The sequence below is a fragment of the Sinocyclocheilus rhinocerous genome, unplaced genomic scaffold (genome assembly GCF_001515625.1).
Source record: "Sinocyclocheilus rhinocerous isolate Xijiao unplaced genomic scaffold, SAMN03320098_v1.1 scaffold1128, whole genome shotgun sequence".
In the NCBI taxonomy this organism is placed as follows: domain Eukaryota; kingdom Metazoa; phylum Chordata; class Actinopteri; order Cypriniformes; family Cyprinidae; genus Sinocyclocheilus; species Sinocyclocheilus rhinocerous.
The window spans coordinates 73,120-91,015 of NW_015632731.1; the positions used below are offsets into that span (position 1 = coordinate 73,120).

The 17,896-nt window shown below is 40.0% G+C and overlaps 1 protein-coding gene across 1 annotated transcript in view; it reads right to left on the reverse strand.

Annotated features, from left to right (window-relative positions):
* Positions 1-17,896, reverse strand: part of LOC107742934 (vomeronasal type-2 receptor 1-like) — a 26,945-nt gene that overhangs the window by 4,716 nt on the left and 4,333 nt on the right. Inside the window, exons 3-12 of the mRNA XM_016556020.1 lie at positions 16,872-17,197; positions 15,847-16,635; positions 15,549-15,773; positions 15,245-15,368; positions 14,890-15,103; positions 13,574-13,629; positions 4,739-4,843; positions 4,365-4,484; positions 3,773-3,910; positions 3,266-3,334 (exon numbers count right to left, since the gene is read on the reverse strand). Coding sequence (XP_016411506.1) covers positions 3,266-3,334; positions 3,773-3,910; positions 4,365-4,484; positions 4,739-4,843; positions 13,574-13,629; positions 14,890-15,103; positions 15,245-15,368; positions 15,549-15,773; positions 15,847-16,635; positions 16,872-17,197 — 2,166 coding nt within the window. The remainder of the gene's footprint in view (positions 1-3,265; positions 3,335-3,772; positions 3,911-4,364; positions 4,485-4,738; positions 4,844-13,573; positions 13,630-14,889; positions 15,104-15,244; positions 15,369-15,548; positions 15,774-15,846; positions 16,636-16,871; positions 17,198-17,896) is intronic.

Genomic DNA, 17,896 nt, shown 5'->3' on the forward strand with positions numbered 1-17,896 from the left:
TGAACTGGGCCAGAACAAGTTTTAATAGTGCTACCCAATCTCAGCCTTCAGTAAACCACATAGAGACCAGCCTTTAACCAGAAACCCCAAAACTGAGCCATAAAAAAGCCAAAAAAACAACAACAACTCAGCCACGGCTCCATCGATAGGCAGTAAAACACACAGCTACACCTTTAGACAATTAAGCATCTGTGATTCACACTTCTTTAGATTGTGAGGGAAAGAGTTTCTGGCTCAGCTGGGACTCAAACCAGAGATCTTCTTGCTGTGAAGAGACAGCATTTCCCACTGAGCCACTTATGCTGCGCTTAGCCACAGACATTACATACAGACACTTGTGCAATAATAATACATAAAAAACTGAAACGTTTTCATGATTGTATGTATATAAAATAATAAAAAAACGTTTACAGGTACAAAACTCTGTTTGGATAGATGCTGAAATGTACAACATACACTGCAAAATCCTCAGTGAACACTGCACACAATGTTAAAAGAAACACGAAAGTAGTGTTGAAGTTCACGAGATGAATGATCAAATTAAATGATCAAATAAGCATTTGGTAAAATCAACTGAAATAAAACACATTAAATCTCTGAAGATCTCAGCAGAGGATGTTTAAACAACTCCACAAGCAGCATCACCTGCTTCACTTATTACTAACCAGACTGACTTTATTTCTGTCAGCCATCTAGAGAAGCTCTTATTGAGAATTAATAGAGGTTTAGATGTTGATATTTGTTTCATTTGAAGTCACCATTGTGGTGGTCAATGTTTGCTTTCGTTGGGATCTTGGTCCCTGTACTTTTTCTTTCAGCTTTTTTTCAGCTGCTGTAACCGTGTTTGGAAAGCACAGTTCTTGTGACAAAGTAAGCCAAGATCAGGTACTATCTCCGTATCTTGTTGGTGATGATGAAATCATAACAAAGTGTGTATCGAATAACTTCAAAATCTCATCAGTAGTTGTAATTGTGTTTTGTTTATAATTTTGTTCATCTTTGGCATTTATAGCCACCAACCTTGTAAAACTGCAGTATCAGCACTAAAAGCATTAAAATGATCACACATCCTGAAGACAGACATCAAGATTTTGCATATGAATCACAACAACGGTGACAATCAAAACAAAAAAGCTTCATGTTGTGCAATGCATGATGGGTGGCTTCATCGTACAAAACTTGATTCTTCCTTAATTCCACATCCTGGATTCCCAAGCTTGTTTGGTTTTGATTGTAACCACTGTGGTGATTCATAAGCAAAATCTTGATGTCTGTGTGTGACCACATGATGTACTTGCTCAAAATAGCATTTTACCCACTTTCAGAATATGTGATTATACCATTAAAAACAAAAAACCATTAGAACTACTGATGAGATTTTAAAATTATTAGATACACACTTTGTTATGATTTCATCATCACCAACAAGATAGGGAGATAGTACCTGATCTTGGCTTGCTCTGTCTCAAGAACTGTGCTTTCCAAACACAGTTACAGCAGTTGAAGAAAAGCTGACACAAGAAGTACAAGGGACCAAGATCCCAACTAAAGCAAACACTGACCACCACAATGGTGACTTCAAATGAAACAAATATCAACATCTAAACCTCTATTAATTCTCAATAAGAGCTTCTCTAGATGGCTGACAGAAATAAAGTCAGTCTGGTTAGTAATAAGTGAAGCAGGTGATGCTGCTTGTGGAGTTGTTTAAACATCCTCTGCTGAGATCTTCAGAGATTTAATGTGTTTTATTTCAGTTGATTTTACCAAATGCTTATTTGATCATTTAATTTGATCATTCATCTCGTGAACTTCAACACTACTTTCGTGTTTCTTTTAACATTGTGTGCAGTGTTCACTGAGGATTTTGCTGTGTATGTTCTACATTTCAGCATCTACCCAAAAAGAGTTTTGTACCTGTAAATGTTTTTTATTAAACTATTATATTATATACATACAATCATGAAAAAAGTGTAGCAATTTTTTTTTATGCATTATTATTCCACAAGTGTCTGTATTTTATGTCGGTGGCTAAGCGCAGCATAAGTGGCTCAGTGGGAAATGCTGTCTCCTCACAGCAAGAAGATCTGTGGTTCAATTTCCAGCTGAGCCAGAAAGTCTTTCCCTCACAATCTAAAGATGTGTGAACTACAAACGCTTATTTGTCTAAAGGTGTAGCTGTGTGTTTTACTGCCTATTGATGGATCCGTGGCTGAGTTGTTTTGTGAGTGTTTTTTTTGTGTGGCTTTTTTATGGCTCAGTTCTGGGGTTTCTGGTTATGAGCCATATCTGTAGTCCAGATCTGGGCCACGAGGGCTGTAATTCTTTGCTGCATGTGGGCCGAGTGAAACGGGTTCAAAAGTAGACTCAACCACTGAATTCAGAGACACATTTTGCTCAGGTGACAAAACTGGTCTTTCAATCAACGCAACACTTTTCGAAGGGTTCGCTTTTCTACTAAATTTTAAGGTTTCAACGTGGGACAATTTGCGATGAGGTGCACAACCTCATGACAATAAAAGCATTCACGGTTCTCACTACTGTCTGCACTCGAAATGTTCTTAGGTACTACTGTGGCATCCTTAGAACTACGAACTCGATCAAGGAATTTACACGTTGTGGGTGAAAACACTACTTTGTGCGTAAGTACAAATTCATCAGAAAAAACTGCAGCCTCAGAAAGAGATGACACTTTCTGTTCATTTAAGTAAACCGTGATTTTCTCTGGTAAACAACTATTAAACTCCTCCAACAGTAATAACTATTTAAGCTGCTCAAACGTGTCTACTTTGTTTGCAGCGCACCACTTGTCAAACAAATTAGCTCTGGCGAATTCAACAAACGTTTGACTAGGGGTTTTCACAAGACTGCAGAACTTTTGCCGGTATGCTTCAGGAACTAGCTCATAAGCACGCAAAACGGAATTCTTCATTACATCATAATCCAAGCTCTGCTCAAGCGTTAATGCTGAGCAGACTTCTTGGGCTTTACCGACGAGTTTGCATTGCAGCAACAGTGGCCAAACATTCCGCGGCCATTTTAACGTGGCAGTGATTCGCTCAAACACGGTGAAATAAGTGTCAACCTAGCTCTCTCGAAACAGTGGCACTAGTGCAATTTGGCGGCTAATATCAAATTCAGGTTGACTTACTTGTGGGTTGCGTCGAGGTGCAGGAGTGGGACTTGGAGTGGAAGCACTGATGGGTGACGACACAGACACGCTCACACTAGGCGCATCACCAGCTGAGGGCACTTGACCACTTACGCATCAATACATCATCCTCAAAGTAGTATGCCACTGGATGGTCTGACAAATCAGTCAGCTCAACAGCGGCTTCAACACAATGAGTCAAAGTTTGATCAGCACGTTGTGCCTCAATTAACATGGGTTTACCAATGAGTAAATCAACACCTGGAAGGGCACACACATCTACCTCAACTGTACCAACATCTTTCTTTGCATTAACAGAATTGTCAGCACACATAAACAAATCAGACAGATCCACCGTATCCCTAAATTTGCGTGCTTGAGCTCGGGTCACAATGCATGTGCCAAACACATCAGGAAACTCTTCATGCAGCACATCACCGTTCTGCACAACAGGGGTATCGATTACCTCAGGCAGACAAAAAAAAACTTTATCACCTGCCAGATCATTCCCAAGAATGAGCGACACACCTTTAACAGGTAACTGTTTAACATTCCCTGAAATGATCCCAGAGTGTAGAAACACTTGGTGTAAAGGAACTTTAACTACTGTGAGATCAATACCTTGCACCAGCACATTGGAACCACAGCTTGACTGTTCAGAGAATGGCAACACACTTTGTAGGATAAACGATCGGGCAGCGCCAGTATCACGGAGGATGCGAATATGCTGCAACTCAGACTGGGCTTCACTCAGTGATACTACACAGTCACAAATGAAGGGTTCAAAAGTAGACTCAACCACTGAATTCAGAGACACATTTTGCTCAGGTGACAAAACTGGTCTTTCAATCAACGCAACACTTTTTGAAGAGTTCGCTTTTCTACTAACTTTACGTTTCAAGGTGGGACAATTTGCGATGAGGTGCCCAACCTCATGACAATAAAAGCATGCTCACACTAGGCGCATCACCAGCTGAGGAGTGAACAGGTGATTTAGTTTTGAGCTCAAGCTCCAACTCTTTGAGCTTGATTGCTCGCTTAGTTTCATGCAGCAGCTGACTTTGATATTGTAGCTGACTTTGATATTGTTGCCTGCTCAACTCCAACTCTAACTCTTTTAGTTTGATTGCCAACCGAGGATCGCTCGGAGAAGGGAGATCAACGGGATCTATGCTGGCCATCTCCTCGGGTTTGGGATGCTCCGCCCCCTTACCCACGGAAACTGGCAACTGATCTGCAACACCCGCTTCAGTCACCTCCGACAAAACTCCCTGCTCCACCAAATGCTTATAGATCACATCCTTGATTTCTCGCTTCACTGCACCACGAGGATCTGTAATTTGATATAAATCAGCAACTGAAAACAGAACATCTTTGCAACAAATGTCCAATTATTCAGCAGTAGGACTCTTTGAGCTTGATTGCTCGCTTAGTTTCATGCAGCAGCTGACTTTGATATTGTTGCCTGCTCAACTCCAACTCTTAACTCTTTTAGTTTTATTGCCATCCGAGGATCGCTCGGAGAAGGGAGATCAACGGGATCTATGCTGGCCATCTCCTTGGGTTTGGGATGCTCCGCCCCCTTACCCACGGAAACTGGCAACTGATCTGCAACACCTGCTTCACTCACCTCCGACAAAACTCCCTGCTCCACCAAATGCTTATAGATCACATCCTTGATTTCTCGCTTCACTGCACCACAAGTTTTTTTTACAGTCTAAAAAAAAAACACCTCAGTAATGTATAAACCGACAAGTTGCATTGTAATGTAATAATATTTCCTTTCTTTCTGTCTTACAGGATTTACTTGCAGATAAAGCTGTCCTTCTCCATCATGCACATGCGCTCACCTCTTTAACTCGTTATCCACCACACATACAGAAATGCTACCTGGATCAATATTAAGACTTTGCAGTGGTTTGTTTTTTGCAGAAGTTGCAACTTTGTTTTAATTATAAGCTTATAATGAATACATTACATCCATCCCCTAGTTACAGTCAGTCAGATACAGGTAGTTCCCAGTATCACTTTTTGGTTAATTTAATTTGTAAGAAAATGTATACTGTATTTTATTTTTTATAAAAGCATTTTCATACTGAAAATAGTTAACATTTACAATTATAATTATTACTAACAATTTTATTTTGCTTTGCATTTAGTCACAATAAAAGTGAAAAATAATGACAATGTATTAAAGTTAAAGGGTTACTCCACCCCAAAATGAAAATTTTGTCATTAATCACTTACCCCCATGTTGTTCCTAACCCATAAAAGCTTCGTTTGTCTTCGGAATACAATTTAAGATATTTTGGATGAAAACTGGGAGGCTTGTGAATGTCCCATTGACAGCCAAGTAAATAACACTGTCAAGGCCCAGAAAAGTATGAAAGGCATCGTCAAAATAGTCCATCTGCCATCAATGGTTCAATCTGAATTTCATGAAGCAACGAGAATACTTTTTGTATGCAAAGAAAACAAAAATAACGACTTTATTTAACAATTTGTCTTCTCCGTGCCACCGTAGTGCCATTTTGGAGAGTATCCACTGAATGTAAACTGCGTATATTGTTCTACTTGTCTGTGTCAGCCGCACCACACCAACAGCATACGCAGGTGACGCGGAGGACACAAATTGTTGAATAAAGTCGTTATTTTTGTTTTCTTTGTGTACAAAAAGTATCCTATGAAAAAGTGGAATCTATCGGTTAAGATTAGATGGGATACAGCTGCGGCTACTGGGCATGCGCACATCAATATTGCGGAAATGTTGTCACACTGAACAACAATTACTGTATTTGCATTATTGTAGGGATAGGTTTAAATTTGGGGTAAGTGTAGACATTAAAAAATACAATTTAATATGTAGCAAACTTAATTTATCGTTAACCGAACGTATCCCTTCAGCCGAAAAACGGAAGAAATCTGTCATAAATGACCATAAATGGACAAAGAAGTGTGACGCCGCTGTTCAGCTGGGATGTCATTGGCTGTGAATTTCCCTTGTCACCCGCAGGACTGTCTGTGGTTGGACTATCTTTTAAACCATATTAAACAGTGCATCGTGTTAAAAAAAGACATGTGCAGGCCCATAGGAAAGAACAATCAAAAGTGAGATCTCTTTAACATCTCAAATATTTCTCCTAGACAGAAATGAGGTTACTTTAAGATCGAATGGAGATTTTTGCTTGAGTCTCCTGCTTCTCAAACTTGTCTCCTGAGACAAAAACTCTAACAATCTCACAATGGTCTCCTTTAAAGCTTTAAAATAGATCTCAACAATCAACAACATTACACACTGTGCTCAGATTTTCTCTGTAGCTAAAGACTCTGGTGGTCTCACATTTGTCTCCTTTAAAGCTTCAGACGAGATCACAACAAAATCACACTCTATGCTCAGATATTTCTCCTTAGCTAGACTCTGGATCTCACACATTTGCCTCCTCAAAAGTTTAGAAGAGATCTCAACAACATCACACTCTGTGCTTAGATTTTTCTCTTTAGCTAAATAATCTGGGGGCCTCATATTTGTCTCTTGTAATGCTTTAGAAGAGATCTCAACAACTTTACAAAGTGTGCATCAAGTCAAGTACTTGAAAGACACTAATTAAAGGGGGGAAATCATAAATTCAGAGTTAAAGGCTATATTGAGAGAGAAATTATGCAGAAATAAGGATAATATTACTTTTTATAGGACAATGTTTATGTACTTAGGCACATAATTTGTTGTTGGAAATAGTAATGTAGCAGATGCCTTAATCAAAACTGATCTATAGAAAATGTAACCCTGGAGCTTTCTTTGCTGAAAGGCACATAAATGGCTTATGACGAAGTCTTGATTATTAATGGACTAATTTGATTATTAATACATATTATATGGAATAAATGTTTGAGCTCATATTGAGGCATTTGACTTGGTGCACACTTTGTAAAGTTATTGAGATCACTTCTGAAATTTAGAGGAGACAAATGGGAGAGCTCTCGAGTCTTTAGCTAAGGAGAAAAATCTGAGCACACTGTGTAATGTTGTTGAGACCTCTTCTAAACTTTTGAGGAGACAAATGTGAGAGATCCAGAGTCTAGCTAAGGAGAAATATCTGAGCACAGTGTGTGATGTTGTTGAGATCTCTTCTAAATCTTTAAAAGAGACAAATGTGAGCGATCCAGAGTCTAGCTAAGAAGAAATATCTGAGCACAGTGTGTGATGTTGTTGAGATCTCTTCTACGGTCGGACCAGCACCGGACCACATTCATCCTCCTCCATCACCAGCAGGCAGCAGCGGGCGGTTCGAGTGTCAACAACGGCCCTACTCACGCACCCTCTGCCAAACTGTGGAACCAGGTAAGCGTTGCATCGCACACTCAGACCCCTCTTCGATCCGCTCACAAGCCGCCCGAGTTTGGTCCCTGCGTTCCACCTTGCTGTCCCACTGCGGGTACGGTGGTGGTTCCACTGGTCCCGCCTGCACGGTATCTGGGTGCCTGGCTAGCGTTACCCAACCCGTCTCGTTGGCATCTGCGGACCATCAGCCTCCGCTATGCGAATCAGTTCGCCCGGCATCCCCCCAAGTTCAGTGGCATCCGCTTCACGACAGTGAAGGCGGCCGATGCTCCTGTCTTGCATGCAGAGATCGCAGTCCTACTGGCGAAGGATGCGATAGAGCCAGTCCCTCCAGCCGATATGAATACAGGGTTTTATAGGCCTTACTTCATTGTACCCGAGAAAGGTGGTGGGTTACGACCAATCACCATTTCTGCTGTTCGCGCTTGAAGGACGAGCATATCAGTACGAGGTCCTGCCCTCCGGGCTGTCCCTGTCGCCCCGTGTCTTCACGTAAGTTGCGAAGGCAGCCTTTGTTCCCCTGAGAGAACAGGGCATTCGCATTCCCAACTACCTCAACGGCTGGCTCATACTAGCTCAGTCTCAGCATCAGTTGTGTGCACACAGGGACTTGGTGTATGTGAGACCGCTCCAGCACTGGCTTCATGGCCGAGTCTTGAAGTGGGCGTGGCAGCGCGGCACTTACCGAGCCCAAGTTACACCGGCCTCTCGCCAAACCTTCACCCCGTGGTCAGAACTTACATTCCTCCGGGCAGGAGTGCCCCTAGATCAGGTCTCCAGGCATGCTGTGGTTTACACGGATGCCTCCACCACCGGCTGGGGGGCCACGTACAATGGGTACACAGTGTCGGGGGTATGGACGGGCCCCCAACTGCACTGGCATGTCAATTGCCTACAGTTGTTAGCAGTGCGCCTTGCCTTGAACCATCTCAAAGGGTGTTTCGAGGCAAGCACGTGCTGGTCCGAACGGGACAACATGGCGACCGTTGCTTACATCAACCGACAAAGTGGTCTGCGCTCCCGTCGCATGTCGCAACTCACCCGCCACCTCCTCCTTTAGCGTCAGAAAGTTCTGAGATCACTTCGTGCCATTCACATGCCGGGTCTGCTCAACCGTACGGCCGACGAGCAGTCACGAGCTACGCTCCTAGGAGAATGGAGACTCCATCCACAGACGGCCCAGCTGTTTTGGAGACGTTTCGGAGCCGCTCAGGTAGACCTGTTTGCCTCTCCAGAAACCTCTCACTGCCAGTTGTTCTACTCCCTGACCGAGGGAACACTGGTACACAGCTGGCCACGGGGCCTGCGTAAGTATGCGTTTCCCCCAGTGAGCCTTCTCGCAAAGACGCTGTGCAAGGTCAGGGAGGTATACCCTGTTGGAACCTGTCTCTAGTGCTCAAAGCACTACAGCAGGGCCCATTTGAGCCTTTGCAGTCAGTTGAGCTAAAGTTTCTTTCAATGAAAACTCTGCTCCTGCTTGCACTGGCTTCCATCAAGAGGGTAGGGGACCAGCACGCATTTTCGGTCGACGATTCGTGCCTAGAGTTTGGGCTGGCTGACTCCCAGGTAATCCTGAGGCCCCGGCCTAGCTATGTGCCCAAGGTTCCCACTACTCCCTTCAGGGATCAGGTGGTAAATTAAAAATGAAACACCCAAAACTGTATATGGCAACATCACGAAGACAAACTATATGTTTATACGTGAAATTCTGAAGGGGACGTCAGATGGCGTCACGTGAGGATGTAATGACGTGTGCCATTAATCGATCTATGTACTATGACATGTAAAATGGGAACATGAAAGGAATATTCTTAAAGCAACTCATGTAAACACTTTAATCATAATATTGTCTTATTTAGAATAAGGTAAATGATTAGATTACTGATGTCCATGTAAACATAGTCAGTGGTAAATGTGCTTGACCGTTCAGCAGTTTTTGACGTCTTGGGAGTGAGAATGTATTGGCGAGCAAAAAAACAATAGATAAAAAAAATGGATAATAGAAAATGAAAAGGCCACACTGAAAATGCCAGTACAAAAAAACAAAACAAAGTGGCCCGGTCTAAGGCATCAAACTCCAGGGCTGAAAATGAGTCCCACTCCACCCTGGTCCTGAGGTATCAAATTAGACAGATATGAAAAATTTCCCTTGAGCACACACATTTTTCTTACATTTTTATAAGCTATTTCTCAGCAGCAGAATGTCCAAATGAAACTTTTTTTTTTAGGATCATATATATATATATATATTTTTGTATGACATTAAAAAAATGTTTTAGAATAATTGTACATAAATGGGTTAAGCAAAACAAATGTGATTATTTCAGAGAACTTTTTAACTGCAGGCAGATATAGGCCTACATTATTGTACGGTACAAATATTTGGATCGTCCCTTATTCTGTCCCTTATTTTCTACAAGAATAAACACTTATTTTCTACAAGAATAAACACTATTTTCTTAAAGAATAAAAGATAAAGAATCACAATTAGACCTTATTTTCCATTTATGAAGTTAATTGGCAACCCTAATGATGATGTAATTATCTTTTGACTCCTCTGATAGTGGCACCTTGCTCAAAAAAACAAAAACCTCAGTTGTAGGAGATAAGCGAGCGAATAATAGATTAAAAAAAAAAAAGAAAAAAGTGGGCCGGTCTAAGGCATGAAACTCCAGGGCTGAAAATGAGTCCCACTCCAGCCCTGTGATGTACTATAAGATTTTGGTCATATCTCCTCTCCTATTCCCATTCACTTGGTGTTCTATGGCACACAGAACCAAGCAGAATGCATGGTAAATTAACACAGGATCATTACAGAAATAAAATTCAAGGTGACTCGACTAATGCATTTTTGAGTAATAGAAAGAAGTGCATTTATTTCAGTTCATTATGTTTACATAATTGCATAGTTATTATGTGGATTTATAGTGATGCTGTGCATTTATCGGAAGCTGACACTCTGATTTACTATTTGATTCATTATTTGGGCATGGGTGTTTGGTGCACTGTGAGAATACCACAGTATGTACCGTGGGTGGTGTATCGCTGTTTTTTGGTTCAGTTTGAATATTTTTGCTGAGCAATACAGTGTCGCTGATGAGCTGATCAGGTCCAGCTGTTGCTCATCAGCTCCTCTATTTAGAGTGGCTATGTTTCTTCTGTCTTTGTCAGCTCATTGTGTTTTTTTTGTGCATTGTTTTTTGTGCAATTTTTCCTCAGCTGTACTGTTCCTGCAGGGCCGCTGCTGGTCAAATGGGTGCCCTAAGAAGGATTGTATTATTGTGCCCCCCTCCCTCAAATATTATGGAAGTAAAAAAAACGCCACCTACTATAGGGGTCAAAATAGAACTTTAATAAAATATAAAAGTAAATAAATAAATAAATGTTATTATTTACAAATTACAAATCTAGACAGTTACCTATGGCTATGATTTTATTAATACAGTTGTCTGATTGATTTTATAGTCTGAAGCATTCAGAAATCATGCAAAAGAAAATTAAGCAGGTTTACTATCATAAAACCACGGTTAATTTTTGCAAGGGTTGTTATGTCCACATGTTTTTTGTTGAAGAAATTATAGAGGCTGTGTCATCTTATATATAGCAAAAAGGTGGCCAAAAATTAAAGATTAAGTGGATAGTTTAATTAAATGTGTGGTCAATAGCCTATTAAACAAGGATTTGATTGTCCTGTAAGTGTTAAGGGAACATGGAAACTCAGAGAGAATATTAGATTCGTTGGTGGTGGTGAAATTTGAACAACGTTGAAAACGTCAACAGCCAAAAAAGTTTCACAGGCTTATGAATGTGCCTGAAAGTGATGCATGAGCATTTTTTTCTTCTCTCGGCACCGGATTGCTGATGTCTTTTCACGGGCATAGTTGTCCATCAATTATGATCATTTGCATTCAGCCTCAAACATGAGGTGCGAGCGGCCGTGAGCACGGTTGCGGGAATGGCGCTTGGCGTGTCACGGGTTTTTTTTTTGTTTTTTTTTGAGCAACTGGGATGGTGCCCCCCCAGGAGTTGGTGCCCTATGCAAACTGCGTACTCTGCATATAGGGAGCGGCGGTACTGTGTTTCTGTGTTCTGGTTCCTGCTCCTGTTTGGATTACCTTGCCGTTTCTATTCTGGGCTAATTTCACTGGACTTTCTGGATTATGTTTCCCTGCATTGCCAAAGATTTTCCAGCTAGCTGCACCCACAACATCTGACTTGCATCTGGTTTGTTGCTTATTTAATTGAATTTGTGACTGAATTTAAAGATGAAAACTACTCACAAAGTTTTAAGTGTAAAGGCCTCCTCAGACCAAGACAAATTTGATTTGGTTCAACATGAAATGTTGTGTTGATCAATGTGACATGGCACTAAAACTTAAAACTCCTTACTTCAAACTATTTTCCCTTCCTCTTTCACAGCTTCCTCTTTTTTTCAGCACACATTAAAAGTACAACTGCCAAACTGTGATTGGTTGTGGTCAGCGCATGCTGATGACATTTTATTCTTCAATGGTAACTACAAGTCACTAGGTCAGTGGTTCTCAACCTTTTTTTCCACTGGGCCACACTATGGTCCAAGTGCAAGTCTCACGGGCCGCACACATATCATTTACATATTACATCACCAATACAAACCAACCAGATTTCTAATATTATAGCCTAAATATTATTATATCTAATTGATTACATTCATTGAAATAGATAAATAAATAATTCTACTCCCCATTAATAAAAGACCTGATGCTGTGAGGTGCTGACCGGAAAGGAGTAACAGAACAATGAAGTTGTGATTGTAATTTGTAGTCTGTAACACGCGCGACATTGCAGAAAATGTGCATTCACAAATGTAGCCTATGTTGATCCAAATATGGAAAGCACTTTCAAATGTAATAATCTGAGGTTCTCTCCAGAGATGTTTAGCCTCATTTCTGCAATTAAGGGTGATTGCTGCATAGTATGGGTGTTTCCTTTTGCCTGAACATCTTCAAGTGAGTAGCGGGGCAAACCGAAAGTTGATGCCGAAAGTCCAGCACTCTCCTAACCTTCACTGCTGATACTGAGACGATTCTTGTTTGAATGTGTTCCTTCGCTGGCATTTTCCACATTTCGTTTTTGTCCCTTAATAACAAATTTGTCCATTCTGATGCTTAAATTTACCGAACTATTGCTGCTGATGACTATTTGAATTGAATTCTGCCAAAGTGCGCGCTTGTAAGTGTTCGTTAAATGTGTAACGTTAATTACGTGAGTACAGGTCTGCTCATGTCTGAAAATAATATATGAAAAACAAAATATTTTACATAAAAACATTATAGATTATATTTGTTTAGTACATTTGTAACTTAATGTCAAAACTAAAATGAATTGTGCGGATGCGCATGCGGCCCGCAGGTTGAGAATCACTGCACTAGGTGTTATCATCATATAGTCTACATGCATGCCATACCCAAGTTGATTAAATCCATGTTGCAGTGTGATTTGCAATGATTTTATAGGATTGCTAAAATTGTGCAGTCTGTAGAAGTCTTTAGACCCAGAACTGCTGATCAGTCTGCACCATACCACTTCAAGCTGGTGGCAGTCAGGTGGTATAGCAGTCACGTCATGTGGTCCAAGTCATATTTCTCAGAACATTCCCAGCTTACAAGTTGTAATTATGAGTTATGCATGCAAGTAAACACTTAACGTTGATCGTATTGCCATAGAAACACATAATTCAACTCCAAGTAGAACTTGACATGTTGTCATCTCAAAATTACGGTAATAACAACATGGCATGAACAAAGATTTTGTTTCACCTCAAGCGATTAAAAAATGTGATAAAAATACTTGCAAGTCAGACTCAAACATTTAATGTCATGATTGTTACCATCTATTTGCATCAGTTTTTATCCAGCTGGTCACTTTTATGCATTTAGCCAGCCAAGCGAGAGCAGGGTTCCTACAAGTATGGAAAAGTATGGAATTTGGTTTGAGTATTTTTCAGGTGTGGAAAAGTATAGAAACAAAAGAAAACGTATGAAAACAACGCTGTTTTAATGACTTTAGAATAATTTGATTGCATTTAATAAAACATAACATGCACATAAAAGGTTTAAACCTGTGTACATACATTTCCTTCTTCTTCTTCTTTTTTTTTCTTTCTTTTTTAAGATTTAATTTTGGCATTTTTGCCTTTATTATGATAGGACAGTACTCAGACAGGAAGAGTGGGAGAAAGGGGGAGGGGATTGAACTCTGCGTGGATCCCCAAAGAGCAACAGTGCTAAACTGTATGTCGGCAACAAATTTCCATTTCTTGTTAAGTAAATGCCCCCCATTTAGTTTTGATTAGGAAGTAAACAATGCAGGTCAAGAATATGGCTTTCATGGAGATGGACATTGAGAGTGCTGACCCAGAAGAGTCAGAAAGACTTGACAGTAGCACTGCCATTCATTACTCATGATAACATGGGAACCTATCATTTCAGAGGACAGAAATGTATTCTTTCTGTGAGTTTAAGCAGCAATGTTGAACCCTTTCCCATTTTTATGAAAGCCATTCACAGTATGCAAAAGCACAAAGCCTGTGATTTTGCTTAAGGGTATTCTGTTTATTATTTACAAAGAGAAGACTTTCAGATATTATATGTTGTTTTCTTCAAGTTCGGTTCTCAGAAAGCAAAGGCTTTTTTCCCCGCTGCATGAGTATTACTAAGCTTAAAGAACTGTAGATGACTATTTCCTCATCATTTGTTTCTTTGTGTTTTTTTCTGGTTTTAACAAAATTATGTAACATTTTGGAGCAAATATGCAAAATAGTAAACCAAAACTTGATGCTAATATAGCAAATATCTGCACAGCTACAGTAAATTTTCCAGGAGAACTGACATAAGCTGGGATAAATGTGAGCCAGACAGCACAGAATATGAGCATACTGAATGTGATGAACTTGGCTTCATTGAAGTTATCAGGGAGCTTCCGAGCAAGAAAAGCTAAAACAAAACACATGATTGATAGCAGGCCAGTATAACCCAGAACAGCCCAGAAACCAAGAGCTGAACCTAAGTTACATTCAAGGATGATCTTTTCTCTATAATAGCTCAAATTCATATATGGAAAAGGGGGGGATATTGTTAACCAAAGCACACAGATAATCATCTGTATTAACGTTAAGGAAACAACACTGAGTCGTTGTTGTGCAGGCCCAAACCATTTCATGACATTACTTCCTGGAAGTGTAGCCTTGAAGGCCATTAACACAACTATTGTTTTCCCGAGAACACAGGAGATACAAAGGACAAAAGTGATCCCAAATGCTGTGTGACGCAACATACAGGACCACTCAGTGGGCCGGCCAATAAAAGTAAGTGAACAGAGAAAACACAGTGAGAGCGAGAAAAGCAACAGGAAGCTCAGCTCTGAGTTGTTGGCTCTTACAATAGATGTTTCTTTATGAAGATAAAACAGAAAATATACCATTGCTGTTAATAACACTCCAATAAAGGAAAAAATACAGAACACCATCCCCATGATTTCTGTATAAGACAGGAATTCAACCACTTTTAATACGCATCTGTCTTTCCTTTCATTCGACCAGTACTCCAAATCACAAGGAAAGCAGTCACTAGAATCTGTGAAGAAATTATTCCAATATATAAAAAAGAAATATTAGCGAATGAAAGGTGCATTGTAAATTCACTTGACAAAGAGGACAATATTACACTTAACTTTAACATAATTTCATGAGAGTTATCCCGCATGTACTATTTTACCTGTGCCATTACTGATTTCTCCTTCTGCACATGGAATACAGTCATAACAGCAGACAGGTCGACCTTTTTGCACAGCCTTCCTAGTGCCGGGGGGGCAGGTCTCACTGCACACGGACACAGGCAACTATATGAAATAAGTTGTCATATAAAACCTCACAATGATGATGGTTTGAATTGGTAAAATAACTTATCTTAAATAATAACTTTTATCACTTTCACACATATTCAACTGACTGTTCTTCAGTCACTGTGCATTGTATGATTCAAGCAGTTATTTGATATTAATAATTAACTCTATATGTACCTGTCCACTTTTCTCTGCCCATAGTATGTGTTCCTGATTGACTTGAAGATGTTCTGAAGGCAGTGAGCTGTCATAGAGGCCGACATGCTCAAACTGCATACTTCCATCCTCAGCAGGCTGCCAGTTAACAAGGTCATATCGTGCTACTGGATCACCACTTTCATCAAAAAATATTTCTTCACCTGTTTTAACAGTGAATCTCACATCTCTCATATACTTCAACACCTAAGAAGAAACATCAGGAACATTAGTCCTACATTAAATAGTTTCAGTATAAAACTATGTGTTCCTCATTTACCATTTGTGGTATAGGCCATCCTATTTTGCTGCTGTTGCTGGAGGATCTGAAGTCTTTTAATATGTTATGTAGTGTATATGCGACGGCATACACTGCAGTGTACACCTTATTTACTATTCGTAGCTCTGATATGTCAGTATATTCATTTTGCAGCTCTGCAAGTCTCTCTGAACCAGTACAGCCATTACTGCCAATTTTCCTGAACGAGCACTGAAAAACTATTTCCCAAAATTCTTTTAAAAGTTCATTTTTTGGTTCTTGATCAGGGTGCACATTCACTAGGAACTCTCGCAGGCCCATAATTTTGGCATTTGCTATAGCAAAACCCACAGCTCCAGAAAGGAAACTGTATTCCTTTGTTTCTGCAAGAGTTCGAGAAGTGATCCAGGATTCACTGCCAACCCACTGTATCCCTGTGATGTTGTGTTGCAAAATTACTTTCAGGAGGGGGAGAAAATCTCCTAATGCAATAAAAGCAAGCACAACCCTGGCGGTGCCCTTTTTGATCACCTCCAGTGTCTTCAGAAACTGTTCTTGTGGATCATTGTTTAATATGGCCTCTGAGTATTCAATACAAACCCCCTCTTCTTTTGCAGCCTCCTCAAATACTGCAATTCCATTATTACCATAGTCATTGCGACTCCTAACTGTCCCAACCCAGGTCCAGCCAAAGTTCTTGACAAGCTGAGCCAGAGCTCTGCTTTGGTAATAATCACTGGATATTGTTCTGAAGAAGGATGGATACCTTTTTCTGTCACTCAAGCATGCACATGTGGCAAAATGACTGATCTGTAATATAAAGAAGCAGTGTATAATGTGTTAACCACATAGTTTATCAAAAATACTTTTCAGTTCTTATACCACTAAGTATGCTAATCTACACAGTTCAATACATTGCTTTCTATATTTACAACAGTTTCTTTCCATTTTCAACATCAGATCTGAAGCCTATATTTTCTGTATAAGTTCCAAACGTTCATCATACTCTGATTACACTAACCAGCAGCAGATAAGTAAGTTCTTACAACAGGTAAGCTGAATGGACCAACGACAGATGCCAAGCCAATGGTGGATGAGGATGCTGAATCTCCAACAATGGCATGAACAGCTGGTGGTCTACGGCAGGATGTATCACTCAAAGTGTCTTCATAACCGTTCATCAAAGCCATGCCTGAGAGGATTGTTTGAGTGAAAGAGCGACATGAGTCATATATCTTATAGCCCAAAGAAATACCAGGCAACAACTGTGTGCTGTTATTAATCTCCTCAATGGCAAAAATCAGCGTCTGAGCAAATTTAAACTCGCGCAAGTTTAAGCTGTGGTGAATAAAAGCATCAACTGTATTACATTCTGCAAAGAATCATCAGAGTTATATTTATCAACCTTTTTTGTTGTTTTTTCATCAGTATCATCATACTGACCTGGCGCATGTTGTTGGATCTGGTTTGGAAGTATAATTATGCATTTTTAGTAGAGCATTTCTGTGGATTGAGAAAATCGCCCCAATGTTGATGTCTCTTTCTGCAGAAAGTGAAGGTAAAGCAGGCTGACCAAGCAGGTTGCAGACTTGTGCTGAAGCTGGCACTAAGATGCCATGTACAATGAGCAGCAATACCTGCATTGACACAGTCCTCTTTGCCATGCCAGTATGTATGTGGGACAAGATCCTCTAAGGCAAAACAGTGCTGCCTTTTATTATGTCTGCCTTTTGTCATATCTTCAAAAGTCCTTTGGGGCATATTAAATCCATAACGAACTTTATTGTTTTTGTATTGGTTTTCTCCATCTTTTTATTTTTATTTTTTTTGTCTTTTACACTAAAGTGTCTGGAGAAGAGAAAATGTAAATCGCAGAGACTACACATCTGGTAGCATTTTTCCAAATCTCAACCTCTACTCACACAAATCTTATTGACTAGTAAATGTTGTAGTCAATACAATTACTTAACATTCTATAACATTATTCATAACATAATTATTTATTTATTTATACTGGTTAATATATATATATATATATATATATATATATATACCAGTACTATTGTTTTCA